Source organism: Hippocampus bargibanti, linkage group LG17 (assembly GCF_051943395.1).
Source record: "Hippocampus bargibanti isolate YZ-2025 linkage group LG17, ASM5194339v1, whole genome shotgun sequence".
In the NCBI taxonomy this organism is placed as follows: domain Eukaryota; kingdom Metazoa; phylum Chordata; class Actinopteri; order Syngnathiformes; family Syngnathidae; genus Hippocampus; species Hippocampus bargibanti.
Window position 1 is genome coordinate 11339273 of NC_142750.1, and position 15728 is coordinate 11355000.

General features: G+C 42.8%; 1 protein-coding gene across 5 annotated transcripts in view; it reads right to left on the minus strand.

Moving 5' to 3' along the window:
* Positions 1-602: 602 nt before the first annotated feature.
* Positions 603-15728, minus strand: part of syt3 (synaptotagmin III) — a 31852-nt gene continuing 16726 nt past the window's right edge. For 2 of the 5 annotated variants that reach the window (XM_089018968.1, XM_089018972.1), the window contains exons 7-13: positions 15400-15526; positions 12447-12665; positions 11059-11179; positions 9787-9958; positions 9589-9718; positions 9399-9495; positions 3320-7171 (exon numbers count right to left, since the gene is read on the minus strand). In XM_089018968.1, coding sequence (XP_088875094.1) covers positions 9403-9495; positions 9589-9718; positions 9787-9958; positions 11059-11179; positions 12447-12665; positions 15400-15526 — 862 coding nt within the window. In that variant the 3' untranslated portion in view covers positions 3320-7171; positions 9399-9402. Of the gene's footprint in view, positions 645-2745; positions 3171-3319; positions 7172-8063; positions 8239-9398; positions 9496-9588; positions 9719-9786; positions 9959-11058; positions 11180-12446; positions 12666-15399; positions 15527-15728 lie in introns of those variants that run through there. The other 3 variants (XR_016118090.1, XM_089018969.1, XM_089018970.1) reach the window with 3 other exon arrangements.

Consider the following 15728-nt stretch of genomic DNA (forward strand, 5'->3'; position numbering starts at 1 on the left):
CAAATATCTATCAGTGGATTAAAATAATCTTTTCCTTTCGGCTTTTTCCTTCCAGGGGTCGCCACAGCGAATCAGTATCCTCCATGTTTAGAGGTTTGTTTTGGCCAAGCTTTTACGTCGGATGCCCTTCCTCACACAACCCTCTGTATTTATCTGGGCTTGGGACCGTCACAAGAAGACACTGGCTTATGTCCCCTTGTGGCTACAGAACAAGCAACGCTATGAACTTAATACAGATGAAGATGCTCAGTAAAAGGCTCCCAAACACAAAATAATAATAATAATAATAATAATAATAATAATAATAATAATAATAATAATAATAATAATAATAATAATAATAATAATACATTTCATTTATAAGCGCCTTTCAAAACTCTCAAGGGCACTTTACAGTCGCAGGATATTTTTTCTGGGAGAGCAGCGCCAGTGTCCACTCAACCCGGAAGTAACATAAAGCACACAGAAAAAAAAACTAAATAAATAATATGACAACACAAAGACACAGAGTCATTCATTCTTCAGCACTTTCGGTACCTTCTTTGTGACATGAAGCAGTTCTAGATGAAAGAGGAGAGGATCAAAGTGTCCTTTTCAGCAGTGGATCAGGGACGTCATGGTGGAATGTGCATGTCAGCTCCGAGCTAGATGTTGAAAGCAAACACGAAGCTGTAGCATCCATTGATGAAAAGAGATTATCTCAATCACCTGTCCCATGTAAATCAGTGCATGTCAGAATACACATGAAATCAGTGGTGGGCCATCAGGGCCTGCAAGGCCTTCTCTGCTCGCCTAAAAAATATGTAAATCACAGACTAATGTGAATTATATTTTGTCTATGAATTCTTAAATAATTCCAATTGTCTTTCAGCTTCTTTTCACTAATTTTCCCCGCATGTGCTTTCAGGATGTAACCAATCACATTTCAGCCATCATTTGTTGCCTTCACAATCAGTTCTGTGGGCTCTGGAGCATAAAAATCAATGGCGATGAAACAGTTGCTTTAACCAATCAGAGTTCGAGTAGGCAACCCAAGGCGTGCTTGAAGGTGCAATGTGAGAGTTTTCGCAAATTCTGATTGGCTAATAACACGATTGGCTAGTCACTGATTGGCTAGTCATGATAAGTGCATAATGACCAGAGCTAGCACACTGTATCTGTAGCAAGCTGCATACAGTAAGCAAATACATTTTTGTGTTGATTTAATAGTCAACCTACAATGGCTGAAGAAGGATAAGAAATTAATTTGGTTGCAGATATACTGTTAGAGCCATTTTCATCAGAGGGACTTTTCAAGAATATATGGACACCATTCAGAAAGGTTGGACAGCTCTGAAGCTTGCAAAAATAGCAAATAATAGTAATTTTATGAGGTTATCATGAATGCACACGTTCACAGTAAAAAATCAAACAGTTTAATGACAGTATTTCTGGAGTTTCTTCAAGTCACAAGTTATTTTCTGGCCAACAGCATCGTCTAGTGGACGTGTCGTAAATCACACCACACTCACATCTGTGGAGTGATTCAGACGTAGCACTACTGAAGGCCTAGGAGTCACATGCATGGCCCACCACTGCATGAAATAAACCGGGTGACCCGATGGTCATTACAGAAGTTCGATTCCACCGCACACACAGTTTTACTCTATTTTTTTGTCATGTTGAATCATGTAGTGCTCATGACATCATTGGCAAAGTTGCAGCCGTGACTCTTCGCTCGTTAATTTAATGAGCTACATTAAGATGAGCGGCTAATGCCTGGCATGTCAGCGTGTTGTAGAAACATCACAGAGCCCCCCCAAGACCCGACACATCAACCCGCGCTACTCCTTGCGCGTCTCATCTCTCAGCACACTTAAGTAAAATGTGTTTTCCACTAAAAGACTTTTTTCCTCTTCAGCACGATGGCAACGTTGCCATGGTGATGCTTAGTCCTTCCCCCTCCCTTCACGTTTTCGTTCTGGAGATGGAGGTGAAAACGAGGAAATTAGTTATCATATTAAAATATTAAAAATAGCTGGAATTTGTGCATATATGATAAAAAAATATATATTTTTAAAAATACAGAAATCTAACATTTCGAACAATTGGGGGGTGAATATGACGGAATTATTATAAGAACTATTTTTTAGAATAGTTCAAGAAAACAAACATATACATATCAAAGTTATATGTGAAAAATCTGGGGAAAATAATCAACAATACAGTCAAGTCTCGTTATATCGATATTCTCGGGAGTCGGAAAAAATATCGATATAACCGGACTATCGATATATCCGATCCTGCGGCATGTAAATTTTCTCCTTGCGTTCATAGAACTAGTATCGTAATAAGCAGTACTATCAATATAACCAATATCGATATAATGAGACTTTACTGTATATGAATATTAACTGAAAACTACCAACATTTGAAATGCCCATTTGAGTTATTACTGAGTCAAATGACTTTTCCCCCCCTCTTCTCGACAGTGGGCATGTTGCCATGGAGACGCGAACCCCCCCTCGTCCCTCCCCTACTATATTTCTTTTCGAGCTTGTGCGTCATCGTGTGTGTGTGTGTGTGTGTGTGTGTGTGTTTCTATATCCAGCGCTGTCCCACACACTCACACAGATCCCCCATCCCCTCTTGGATTGTCATTTCTCTGTGTCATTTTAGATTGTTCTTCTTCCTCGCGGCGATATCACGCTCGAGGAGGAGGTAATGACTACATGATGGATTCTATGAGGGGGTCTGGGGGTGGGGTGGGTGATCCAGATGGAGGAAACGAAGCCAAGTCGCGCTCCATTTTGCATTTGGGCAAAATAAATGCAACTGCGATGGCAGAATAATTACATCCTGCTGACTTAACGCAGACCGCATTTGGTATGATCGACAAATATTGATGTCTGGTCTGTACAGTCAGTGTTCCTCTTCTTGCAGCATCCTACACATTGCAGCCACTTGCAGGGCGCACAGAGACAACAACCGTCCAGTTACGCTCACTCACTCCTTGGGACAATTTAAAGTGTTCAATCAACCTGCCATACATGTTTTTGGGAGGTGGGAGGAAACCGCGGTCCCGGAGAAAACCCACGCAGGCCCTGCGAGAACATGCAAATTCAACACAGGGAGGATGGTACCTCTGCACAGTGTGGTTGGCATGCTAACCGTTGAACCACCGGGACATCCTAGACAAAAATAATCAAGGGAAAATATATAGAGAAAAAAGCAAAACAGATAAAAATATATTATCCATCAAACAGACAAAATATTCCACGGGAAAAAAATATTCGAGAAAAATACACTAGAAAATGGATTGTAGGTCTTTTCTGCCATGTTTGATATTACATAACACAATTTTTTGGGCTTCCTTGTGTGTTTGTTGGCTGAAAGTGTTCAGCAGCACGTCACCTGGCACATGCGTGTTGAAAGAATTCGTAGACGCTAGCGGGCTACATGATCTTTTATTTCCAATGGCATTGCTTCACTTTCCCCGGACTGAAACATATGCTACCCGGCTTCAAAAACAAAAAAAAAAGAAGAAAACATACTTGAGAATAAAACCTTTTCATTTCAAAAATAACCCCAATTGATTACGAGGCATCTTAATTCGGACACAGAGCGAAATCACTGATTTATATCACTGATCATCATGGTCATTAGTTGTGTTAGTAACGAGTTCATCAGTTTCTTTTATTATTATTATTATTATTATTATTATTATTATTATTATTATTATTATATAGTTCTGTGTGTTGTTTATGTCCTTTTGCATCAGTTTGACATCATTCGTGTTAATTGAAAAGCATGCAGATCTCCATCGTGACCATTCACAACACAAGACAGCCGGGGCATGGGATGAGATGAAGATCAGGGAATGAGTGGTGAAAAAGGTAGCCAAGAAAAGGGGACACATTTAAAATGATGTGGCAAGATGGTGATGAAGTGGGATCAATATGAGCTGACAAGCAGATATGAAAGTGGGCGCGTCATGGAGCCCTGGGAACGCCAGATCGATATATTTTTTCTTTACTCGGACAAAGCTGACCATACTCTAAAAGCAACATGACGCACACCCACACCCATCTCCATTCCTTTTACCAGATAAATAAAAAAATATATCTATATTTTTGGGGGATAGTCGCCCTAATTTTCACATAACACACAAAACAGCGAGGCACGAGAGAGTTACACGACACCAGGAAGGAGGAACATGTTGGGAGGCCAGAAGGTGTTTCATGAGGTGGGGAGAAAGAGTGCCGATACACAGACTGCAAGATCAGTCAGGTGAGCAGTTTTTTACCGTATTTTAAAAGCAACTCCTCCTGTGCCTATAAAGTGCCAGGAGGCAGCCCTGCAGTTCAATTAGAGTGCTTCCCGGATTATCCCGATTTTGAACGAGCCATCGTTTCTACTGCTCTTTAACTCATTCAATGCCAGACCTGCAAAAATGTGTCCACTCCAGTGCCAGGGTTTTGGTCATTGTCATTGTGAATTCCAGGACCCACAGAATATTGAGTTTTAGGACTACATAAACATTCAATGCAGCGTAAGAAACCGTAGACTCTTTTCTTTCATCAACAAATGAGTTAATTCCTAAATTATATGGGTTTGGAGTTATCCAAGCTTGAAATGAGGGTATCTGTACAAAATACAATACAATACATACTGTACATATTGATTTATATAGCGCCTAACAGCTGAAACTGTAACAAAGTGCTAACATGGACAAAAGGCAAATGCTGCCCCCTTGTGGAAGGGAAAAACATTGCCAGAGGTCTGACCACCGCTTTATTGGCCTGTCTGGAGTTATATGATCTTGAAATTAGGGAGGCTGTTCAAAATACAATACAATACATACAAATTGGTTTATATAGCGCGTGAAAAACACCTGAAGCTGCAATAAAGCGCTGACATGGAAAAAAAGGAAATGCTGCCCCCTTGTGGAAGGGAAAAACATGAAGAAAACAAAACCCGAACAAATTTGAGATTGGCGCTCTGCATCATATTTTCAATTCCTGAATAAATTCATAAATGGCAGTGAATGAGTTAAAGAAGCATGTCTCGATACTATTGCACCAACAACCTAAGCTCCAAAGGAGGAGGATCCCTGAAGGACAATTGCAGAATTGCTCTGTGCCTATTGTCCCCTTTGGAGAGTTCCCTTCCTTCCAGCGATTACAAGACAGATGGACACGACCATCTCACTAAGTTGCCCCCGAGACACACCGTTGCTAACAACAAGTGAAGTGAATTTAACCGAGAAGCCCCACAAATCCTGAATTTATGGGATTAATCTGGGGAGAATTGCGCCTTGGTAGTGTGGGTAGCCAAAACACAAACCTTAAAACGCTTACATGTGAAATCTAAGTGTAAAAATATCACCTAACCGTAAACCAGTGGTTCTCAACCTGGATTCAATCGAACCCTAAGGGTTGCCATTGAGGTTAAGACACACCTGATTCAAGATGTCAATTAGTTATGACACATCCGCTTGACTATCACTGGCTGTAGATCAAGGGTGTCAAACTCGTTTTTTTTTACATTGTAGTTATGGTTTCCTTTTGGGAGCTGTTCTGAATTTGGGGAAGCAATTACAGTAAAGTCGCGTTATATCGATATCGGTTATATCGATAGTACTGCTTATTACGATACTATTTCTATGAACGCAAGGAGAAAATTTACATGCCCCAGGATTGGATATATCGATAGTCCGGTTATATCGATATTTTTTCCGACTCCCGAGAATATCGATATAACAAGACTTTACTGTATAATGTTTAATCTCCTCCACATATTACATGTAGAGCGCACAACAAATTAACAAATAACTACTTTTTTAATTTTAAGTGAAAAATAATGACTGTTATTGGGGTTTACATGGGACGTTTTGAAATTTTGGTTGGGACTTTAGCAAGCATCATGGATTTTCACGACTTCGATTTGCTTTCACGGGCCGAATAAATTGATGTTGCGGGCCAGATTTGGCCTTGACTTGGACACCTGTGCTGTATCTGTTCACATGACATTGCTTGTCCAATCGGTGCTGCAGCAAATTTAGTTTGCTCAGTAGTCAATGTGTGACTGTCGTAATAGCACACTGTGAAATTGAAATAAAGTGTCCATACAGTAAGTCTTGAAATTTGATTGACTTTTTTCTTAGTTTAAGCATTTGCAACCCAAATTCCAACCTTGAAGTGATTGCTCAACTTTTATTTTATAAGATTTGCAATGCCGATGTTCACACCACAACATGGTGAGGTCAGGACTCAAAGAAATTTGTGGGGGGGGGGGGGGGGGGTCAGACCAAGACAAAGTGGTGTAGGGAGGGTATGGGGAGAAATGATTACAGCAGGTCAATAGGACACACACACAAACAGGCACACACATACGCACACACACACGCCAACATCGCACCCACAGAAGTACAAAACAAACACACTAACAAACACGGAAATACACAAATAAAAACAACACAGACGTGTGGCACATGTCACTTGATGATTCTAAAGCTTGTCATGGGTAAAAATTCAAACAAAAATCCTTTTTTTTCCTGGGATACATCCACCAGAAGAAAGTAAGTGTTTTTAGGTGTCCGCCGCATTCCTGGCACCAAACTTCACATACTATGTCCCAAGAATGTGGAAAAAAAAGAAGAAGCCATGATGACGACCGGATGTGTGAAGAAGACGGACACACAACATGCTCAGGCTATAGTCAGTCCTGTCCTGGTTCCTTTGACATCAATGAAGACCACGATGGTTCTCCTTCCTCTTGGGTGCATCAAAAGTCTGTAAGACCCGGTGAATCCAGCATGTCCCGCTACCATGTTTGATACGGACTATCTTCTTCTCTGAGAGTTTGTACAAGAGATTTCGTCGCATTCCAGGAGACCCCTCGAGGATGGCTTAATTTTTAAGATGTATTTTTTAAAAGAGTTTGTCACTGCAAACGCCGCCTAGAGCAAATACTACATATCAACTACTCATCGACAGCAAACTGACTGTGAGTTGATGTGGTTTTCTCCGCTGTTGGGTGGTCGTCTTTTTCTTTTTTTTTGCCAACGGATTGAGAGAAAGCACAACCACTTTGAGTGTATCTCCATGTTTGTCTTTGAAGGAAAAAGATGTATTCACAAATGATAGGAGAGGAAAAAGGAAACGTCAGGAGGTGGAGAGATGGTGTGGACCTAAGGAAATAACGGAAACGAAGAAGAATTAGACCGCAGACAGCAGGAGCTTTACCGGGTTGAAGAGAGAAAAGGCTTTGAGGTATTACGTAAGAAATTTAGAGCGCACCCACATCCGACAGACTTTTGATCGCACGCACGCAAGCTTTAACACACTTGACCTCTAACTTTAATACCATCTTTAAATCATGCACGAAGTCCAACCCAAACACAGACAGAAACCCCAAACCGATTCTGGTAGCCAAGCCCAACGTATAAGCCGCGACCTTCTGACCTGACCCGAACTTGAGAAATGTTACACTCATCTTAAGCACTCGCCAGATACCTGAAACTGAATCCCAACCTCAACCAAAATCCAAGACAGTAAAATGAATACCATCACCCTACACCAGGGGTGTCCAAACATTTTGCAAAGAGGGCCAGATTTGGGGGAAATGTTCTTTACATATGAAAGCAAGTAATTTCAATACATTTTAGCGAGCCATTCTGCGTTTCACATTTGCTTTTTTAGTTTAACTCATTCACTGCCATTCCCAAATTTATTCGGGAATTGAAAATATGACATGGAGCGCCATTCCCGAATGTGTTCGGATTTTGGTTTTTCTTGCGGGGGGGGTGCCGATAAAGCACTCTTTTTTTTGATGAAAGAAGAGAGTCCAAGGTTTCCTACGCTGCATTGAATGTTTATGGAGTCCTAAAACTCAATATTCTGTGGATCCTGGAATTTTAGTGACAATGACAAAAACCCTGGCACTGGGGGCGAACAAATTTTTGCACGCCTGGCAATGAATGAGTTCATTTATTTTTTAATTTAATTTTCAAGATGTTATTTATTTTATGATGGAGGCTGCGGGCCAGATGAAAATTGACCATTTGGCCCCCAAGCCGGACTTTGGACATTATCTGTCCAACACTAAAGGCCAAAGCACTGACCCAAAGACCATAAATCTGAACTCATACGCCATCTCTCGTACTAGAAATGGTTCTGTTTTGTTTTGTCTCTAGCAGTTGGCAGGTGGAGTGCGGTCCCTCCTGTTCCGCACCCGTTTCTCATCTTGTACTGTTGCCTGTTATGAGAGACTGCCAAGTCATCACCGGTTATCAGATAATTCGCCTTGCTCACATCTCACATCCAAGTGCTTGTTGCACTTTGTGGGAACTTATTTCAGAAATAAACCTTTTTTTGTAAATGATCTTTATCCTCATCTGCATTTGCAGGGTTCGTTCCTGTTCCAGATCCATAACAGTAATGTACTATTGTCCTTATACTGCCAATGTGGCGTCCTCATGTCCACGTGCATCAGGGCTATTACGTGAGATGATATGCATGCCTCTGGCGGAGAACGCCCAAATATGACAAACTCTTTATCGAAATGTTTGCCGTCAGGCCCGGCTTTTACACACTTGACCCATTTTCATTCTTACATTCCGCCTGACAATCGTCAGCTTAAAGGACAACTGACACCATTTTTTTTGTTTCCTAACTGACATCAGAAAAACGTTTTATAGCATCTAAAATACCCAAAACACGCAGGCTGATATTTTTAGTCAAATGCAAAACACCAATAAAAATGACTTAAAGTGTCCCAAAACTGCTTCAAAATGACCTCGGAAATGGCGAGTTTCAGAAGGTCCCGCCCCCTTGTTCATGACATCACGCCAGGATACTCCAGACACAAAAAAATGGCTTCAGAGAGTTCAGATTCGGAGAAGATGCTTTCTTGTTACTCATCCAGTTATGAATATGATTCAAATAATTCTGAAGAGGAAAGTATAAATGTTAGCAATTAATTAAAGAAGTCCTTCTGTATCAATTCGAGCCATCTGGACTCCAATGTAGCGCCCATAAAATGCACAAGATGGCGTACAAGCTCCTTTGGAAATGGGCTGAAAACAAAGTACCCAAAATGCATTGTGTGTTGCTTTCTCGGTCAGGGGCGTTCCTGACGTGATGACACGTCAGGCATCGTCATCAACTCGAAAACAAGACTTCCTGAATATTCAGCGCCAGTCTTAAAACCTAAAATCTAGCTATATGCGGTGGAGGTTTTGTAAAATGCGCTCAGTATAAGTCTTTTGAAGTGATTTTACAAATTATGGACACAACTTATCGGGAGGTGTCGGTTGTCCTTTAAGGAATAGTTGTCATACAAGACTGCTGTAACTCGTAAGCAAGGATTTTTTTCAATAAACAAATCGAGACATACCATATATATAAACAACTCACCCTCTTAATCGGAGTGAGGACTATCCACCACGATGTGTGGCTTGGAGGAGGGTGATGCTTCTCCCTTCGTCGACACAAACGTACCGATTACTTTTTCCTGCACAGAGAGGGAGAAAAGTCATTGTACGGTCACGTCAGGGTGTAGGTTAACGCTCAGGGGCGACCTTAGGCTCAGAGTTCAACTTGTTACCTCCACTAGCTGATGCCAGTGCTCTATTGGCTTGCGTGGATTAGCCAACATGGCGGTCCAGTGCTCCCTTCCCGGGCCGTCGGCATCACTGCCCACACGGCACATTCCTATCACCTCGTTATGACCGATGCTAATAGGGAAAAAATAATAAATATATTAATGCTGGGCAGGGTCCACTAGCTCAACAGTGAAGCTCACCAGTCGTAGTCCATCACTGCAATGACGATGGACACGCTTTCGATGTTCTCGTTGGGAATGTCGAACACCAGTGCCTCGTTGTAGGTTGGATTCAGCGTATTCTTCTTGATGGATGTCTTCCTCTTCTTCAGCCGGCGACCATCACAGATCAGTGAGGCTTTCACGTAAGGGTCTGGTTGTAAAAGAAAGAGAGAATTGAAATGAATCCAGAACACAACGTGATATGAAGTCACCTTGGGAACAGCAGCGGATGAAAATCAGCAGGTTGAGGTTTTGTTATTCATTTAGCAACACGCCACCCTGTGAAACGCACCCTCCCACGAGGCTGTCTTTTTTGTTTTCATCACTCTATTTCCCGAGCGTCTGTCTCGCACTGTCGACAACACGTTGGCAATAACAGGTGTCATCTCGTTTATTCCGGGAGGGCCGTGCGGCTAATGCTAACGCTAACAGTTGCCGATACCGTTGCAGCTCCCTGAGCGACGAGTAATAAAACAGATGTCAGTCAAATACGGCGGTGAACAGGTGTCATTTTTCTTTGACTAAAAAACAAGCCAGAATGTTCACACTGCTGTCGAGGAGCAAAAATAAACCAGACTTTTCAAGAACAGAGTCAACCTCCTCTGGGATTCAAATCAGAACCAAGACAGGCTTTAGCAATGAAAACCAGCCAGGCCTAGTAGAGTCCTCTAACCTAAAATGTGAGTCCATTACCTGAGAGGACTACATATTTTCAGGAAGTCCTTCACTTCAGGACGAGAGGAATGAGTAAAAAATTATCCTTGACTTGGAAAACTGGTCACGTTTTTTCAGTCCATTAACAGAGAAAACAAGGTTGTTCTACATCATCCTTTACATGAGAAACAGATCGGATACTGGAAGCTAATTTTACAGTACTTTATCCAAGAAACTACTCAGGTTTCATTAAAAAATAAAAACTAGCTAGTACCCAAGAAAACCAGACAGGTCCACTTTTGTCAATTTGTGGTCAGTTTCGGTCTATGAATGAACAGACCCATCAGTTCCACATAGATTCATTCCAGTCTGTGGTAGTCCTTTACCTGACGAACCAGTCAGGTCCAGATTAATCCTGTTAGGTCCATGTTAGAGAAAATCGTATTGTTGTAGATGGTCCTTTACCGAAGTTCCCAGTCTTTGTAGGACATTTTTTAGTATGTACCAGAGAAAACAAATTTCCTTGTTACTTCTCTCAGGCTTATATTATTTCTTCATCTGACATTCAGAACAGTTCTTTGAAAATTACCCCTTCACCTGAGAAACCAGTAAGGTCCATGGCCTTCAGGTTGGTTGCCTTGATGACCGTGGCCGTGAGTCTGCCGGCTGTGGGCAGGTAGCACAGTGAGAAGTTGAGTTCACCGAGGTCTGCCTTTTCCTGTGGATTCAGATGGTAAAAAAAAAGAAATCAAAAAAGGGCGTAAGTGGCGGGCGGCAAGAAGAAAGGAGGTGGTTAGCGGCTTCGGAGGCGGCTGGGTGATGTGCCGCTGTAAATAAAATCATGCGCCACTCAGTCACTGCCAAATGGAGGCGGTGACTCTTTTCTTTTCATGCCTCACATCCCTTTCAGATCGATACGTCTACCGGGAGACTACAGTTATTTCATAAATCAGACTTTCATGGGTTGTCCCGTATGAATATTTAATTTGTAATAGACTGGCCGCCTCTACTGCCCCCCTCCTCATTCGAAGTCAGCATGCGTTGCTCAGCTGCCTAAACAGATATGTGTCAGCGTGCGCACCGCTCATCAAAAGTCACTTTGAGGGAAGACGCGGTAGAGGGCTTAACGACTTAACGTCAACCATCGATCAGTATTCAATACGCAAACGTGAGAAGTGCCTTTTGGAAAAGAAGCAAGAAGACGCAACGTAAACGGTGAGCTGTTAATGAAAGACATTTATTGATTAGGCACCGCTTTGGCCTAAATTGGTTGTTCAATATGGTCTCACTCTGGTTTAACCAGAGTGATGTGATCGGAAAATTCACAAGGTCAGATCCTTTTTTTTCCTCATGAGTTTTCGCAGGGGCAACTCAGTTGTTCAGTGGTTGGCGCGTTGACCTCCCAGTGCAGTGAGGTCCTATATCCATCCATCCATCCATCCATCCATCCATCCATCCATCCATCCATCCATCAATAGAATTCCAAGATGGTGCCCGAGTAGGCAGCCGTCAGCAAGTGCTTGCTTTTTTGTTGTTTTTGTGTTTTCTTTCTTCACTTTGTGCCGTTGTGTGTCGTGTGGAACGGATACGGATTGTTTTTCAGCATTTTTAGCCATTCATCAAGGAGGAGATCTGCTGAGCGGTTACGCCTTTTCGGCAGCACGAATATGGCAGCACTGTTTTTGATTTGGGAGGTATGTCAGGGCCATTTGACTGTAATCACTGGACAGCTCAGGGGCGATTGTGCCTTTTTGTGCCTGTAGTGGGCAGCATTTTCACATGCCCACTTTGTTCAGCGGAAAGGTCGATGAGAAGGAAGGAGTCCGTCCATCCGTGTATCCAACCAATCAAAATCGAGCCTTGTTTTAAGACGGATGCTTTTTAATAGACGGCAACAAATCGAATGTTGAGAGAACTAAATCAAGGTTGTTTTACATGGCTTTTGACGTGATTTTACTCAAAATTAACCAACCGTGGTGACTCACCGCTGTGCCTTCCACAATATCCCTCCAAACTGGTTTGTCACCGCTGCCCTCGCTGAAGTCCAGCAGGTTGTCCACAACCACCTGCCCAATCAGGTCGTGGCGGGAGAAGCGGTCAAAGTCGTAGACGGAGAAGTGAAGCTTGCGGGAGTGAAGCTCGTTCAGAGGTACGCCGAACTGGAACGTCTCATTGAACACAGGATTGAGTGTCTTTCTGTGTACCTACAGAGTGGAAATTGCAAGGAAGTAATTCATGTCTTTCCGTGCTTTCTTTTCAGCTTCAAGATCACCAAAAGGTCATTTTGCAGCTCTTGTGTCCCTCTTCACGTGTTGTTACGTTCCTCCATCTTTGATTATTCTTATCTTCTTTTCACCCCGTCGAGTTTCCCAACTAAGTCTACTACAATTACAATTGATCGTCGTCATTTTTGTCAACACTTTTTGCTCTCTTGTTTCTCTGTCCTGATGGTTCCAGGAGGTCTCGTTGCTGTCTTTGGTTATTACCTGTTGCTGTTTCTTTCACAACAAAGTTGTCCGTTTGTTCTCTCTCTCCTTGATGTAGAGATGCTCCCCACCTTACGAACGAGATACATTTCGAGCGGTTGTTCGTATGGTGAATTTGTTCGTAAGTTGCTACAGTACTATATTTTGTATGGAATGTATGTTTAAGTCAAACACTGAATGGGGAAGTATGAAGCACAGATGCAACAGTCGTAAAAAATAAATTCACACCCATTGTACTACAGCGACATATATGCTTGGGTCTTCAGTCAGCCAATACTGAAGCTACTGACATGTAATTACTGATTTACGTGCCAGCAGCCATTACTTTTTGTTATGCATCGCATCCTCCTGGGAAGAGGGATTTCCTCACGCCCACATACTCTACACAGCCATTCGTAAGCGACCTCGGCGGATTGGGGCCTGGACTTGTTGGCAACACTTCAGCATAGCCAGGCACTGACTGGTCAGCCTTGGTGTTCGTCGCGTAAACATCTCGCCCTTGAAACCTTGAATGTGTCTGTGTGCGTGCATGTGCGTGAAGCACTGTACGCAGTCAAACGCTAGCGAGCTCGGCCGGAAAAAGGCGCGCAACACAAAATCTCATCTCTGTCTTCGACATACCCGCGAAAATGTTCGTATGTAGCGTTGTTTGTAACTCGAATGTCTGTAAGTCGTGGACCGTTTGTACTCCCTCTCAAACATTGTACTATTTCTCTTTGCTCATGAAAAATGGGATACATACACACTGGGGACTGGCACAATTGCCTGGTTTCCACAGAAGCTATTAATTCCTGTGACACGTTGGCTGATTCACGCTTCTTATCTGGCCGCTTCTCCCGCTGTTATCCCATCATCGCCGCTTAACGCTACGCATGTTTCATTCCCATATTTCCGGACCACCGATTTCCTTGTTTCCGTTAACTGCCTTAAAAAAAGGAAGGGGCACACACATTCCCCAAATCGACACACTTCTAGATTAATTGCAAAGTCGTACACAAGGAAACATTCTTGAGACAAAAGCGTAACCTTAATGCTCGCCCGTCGAGCGCGAAATTGAATTCCGCCTGTTTTTCTGCCGAGGCAGAGAATTTCAACTGACCTTCATTAAAAAATTCCTATCTGGTCTCACTAAAATAATGTGAGTTTGTGTATGCGCCACAGACATCGAAAGATGCTCAAACGAGCACATTGATTTCATCCCGCAGTGCAGTTTCCTGATTCAGTGCAGGAATCGAAGCGTTTGACGGAATGAACGACGACGACAACAAGGCGTTGGTTTGCGATGCTTGCTCAGTCGTTTAAATCCAACCTGAAAAGAACTGTCACTCTCGGTTAATATTAGCATCCTATTATCTCCTGTTAGCAGCGAAAGCTAGCAAGACGGTAGAGATGATTGTGGACTTCAGGAAACATCCATCACCACAGCTGCCCCTCGCAATATCCAACTGCCTCATGTCAACCGTTGAGACCTTCAAGTTCCTGGGAATCACAGTCTCCTAGGACATGAAGTGGTAGGTCAACACCAACTCCATCTTGAGAAAGGCCCAACAGAGGATGTACTTCCTGAGGCTGCTAAAGAAGCATGGCCTGCCACAGGAGGTGCTACATTTTTACACGGCTGTCATCAAATCCATCTTGTGTTCTTCCATCACCGTTTGGTTTGGGGCCGCCACAAAAATGGACAAAATACGACTTCAACGGACAGTTAGGACGGCGGAACAAATCATTGGCACCACCCTACCCACTCTCGAGGACTTTCACACTGTAAGAATCCAAACTAGGGCACGGAAAATCCTACTGGACCCTCAGCACCTTGCCCACCACCTTTTCCAGCTACTCCCCTAAGGCATCAAATCCAGCAGACATTTAAACAGCTTCTTCCCCCAAGCCATTTACTCTTTAAACAGTGACCCAAATAGAACTGCATAGTGCCTCTTTGCAATTTTTTGATGATGATACTCGTGCAGCGTGTTCTACCGGAATCAAATTCCTTGTGTGTTGTACATACTTGGCAATACAGATGATTCTGATTCTGATGAAGCGGAAGTAGCAGCCTGCGTGTTTCCACAACGCATACAATGGTGATGATGCCACAATTCCTTTGTCTTCAGGGTCGACGGCAACATAAACTGCCAAAAATTTGATTCTGCTTCGTTACTTCAAGATAGACAACCAACTATTATTACCAAAACCGTGATTCACTCTTCACAGCAGCTCGTTTAGGCAGCAATATAGTCAGAAGAGAAACTATTATCTTCTGTTGCTTGAAGACAGAACGCTATAACTCAATTCCAATTTCCATGTATACAGCCTGCCCGTTAAGGCAGCAAATTCCTCAGAATCTAGTATCCTAAAATCAACCTTGATGCTAACAAATGCTACACACAAAATTCTCGTTTTGATAATCAACTGCAGCTCATTGAGGCAGCAAGCTTTGGCCAGGTGAGCCTACCTTAGTTTGGAACTTCTTCTTGCGGTCGGGCAGCAAGTAGATCTTGACGTAAGGGTCGGAAAAACCGTTGGCATCCTTGGCGGGCAAATCTAACGCCTTGAGGATCTTCACCACTAGCTGCTCCGTGCTAACACAACGACACAAACACACATTTTAGGCTCATATGTTAGATATGCACGGCCCACACACACACGGACTGGCTGTGTACACAAATAACAAGGTTGGAAGTTGATTGTCTCTCGAGCAATGGCGGACCAAAATAGCACAACAAATGGTGTGTGTGTGTGTGTGTGTGTGTGTGTGTGTCCTTGTGAGTGTGTGTGTTGCAA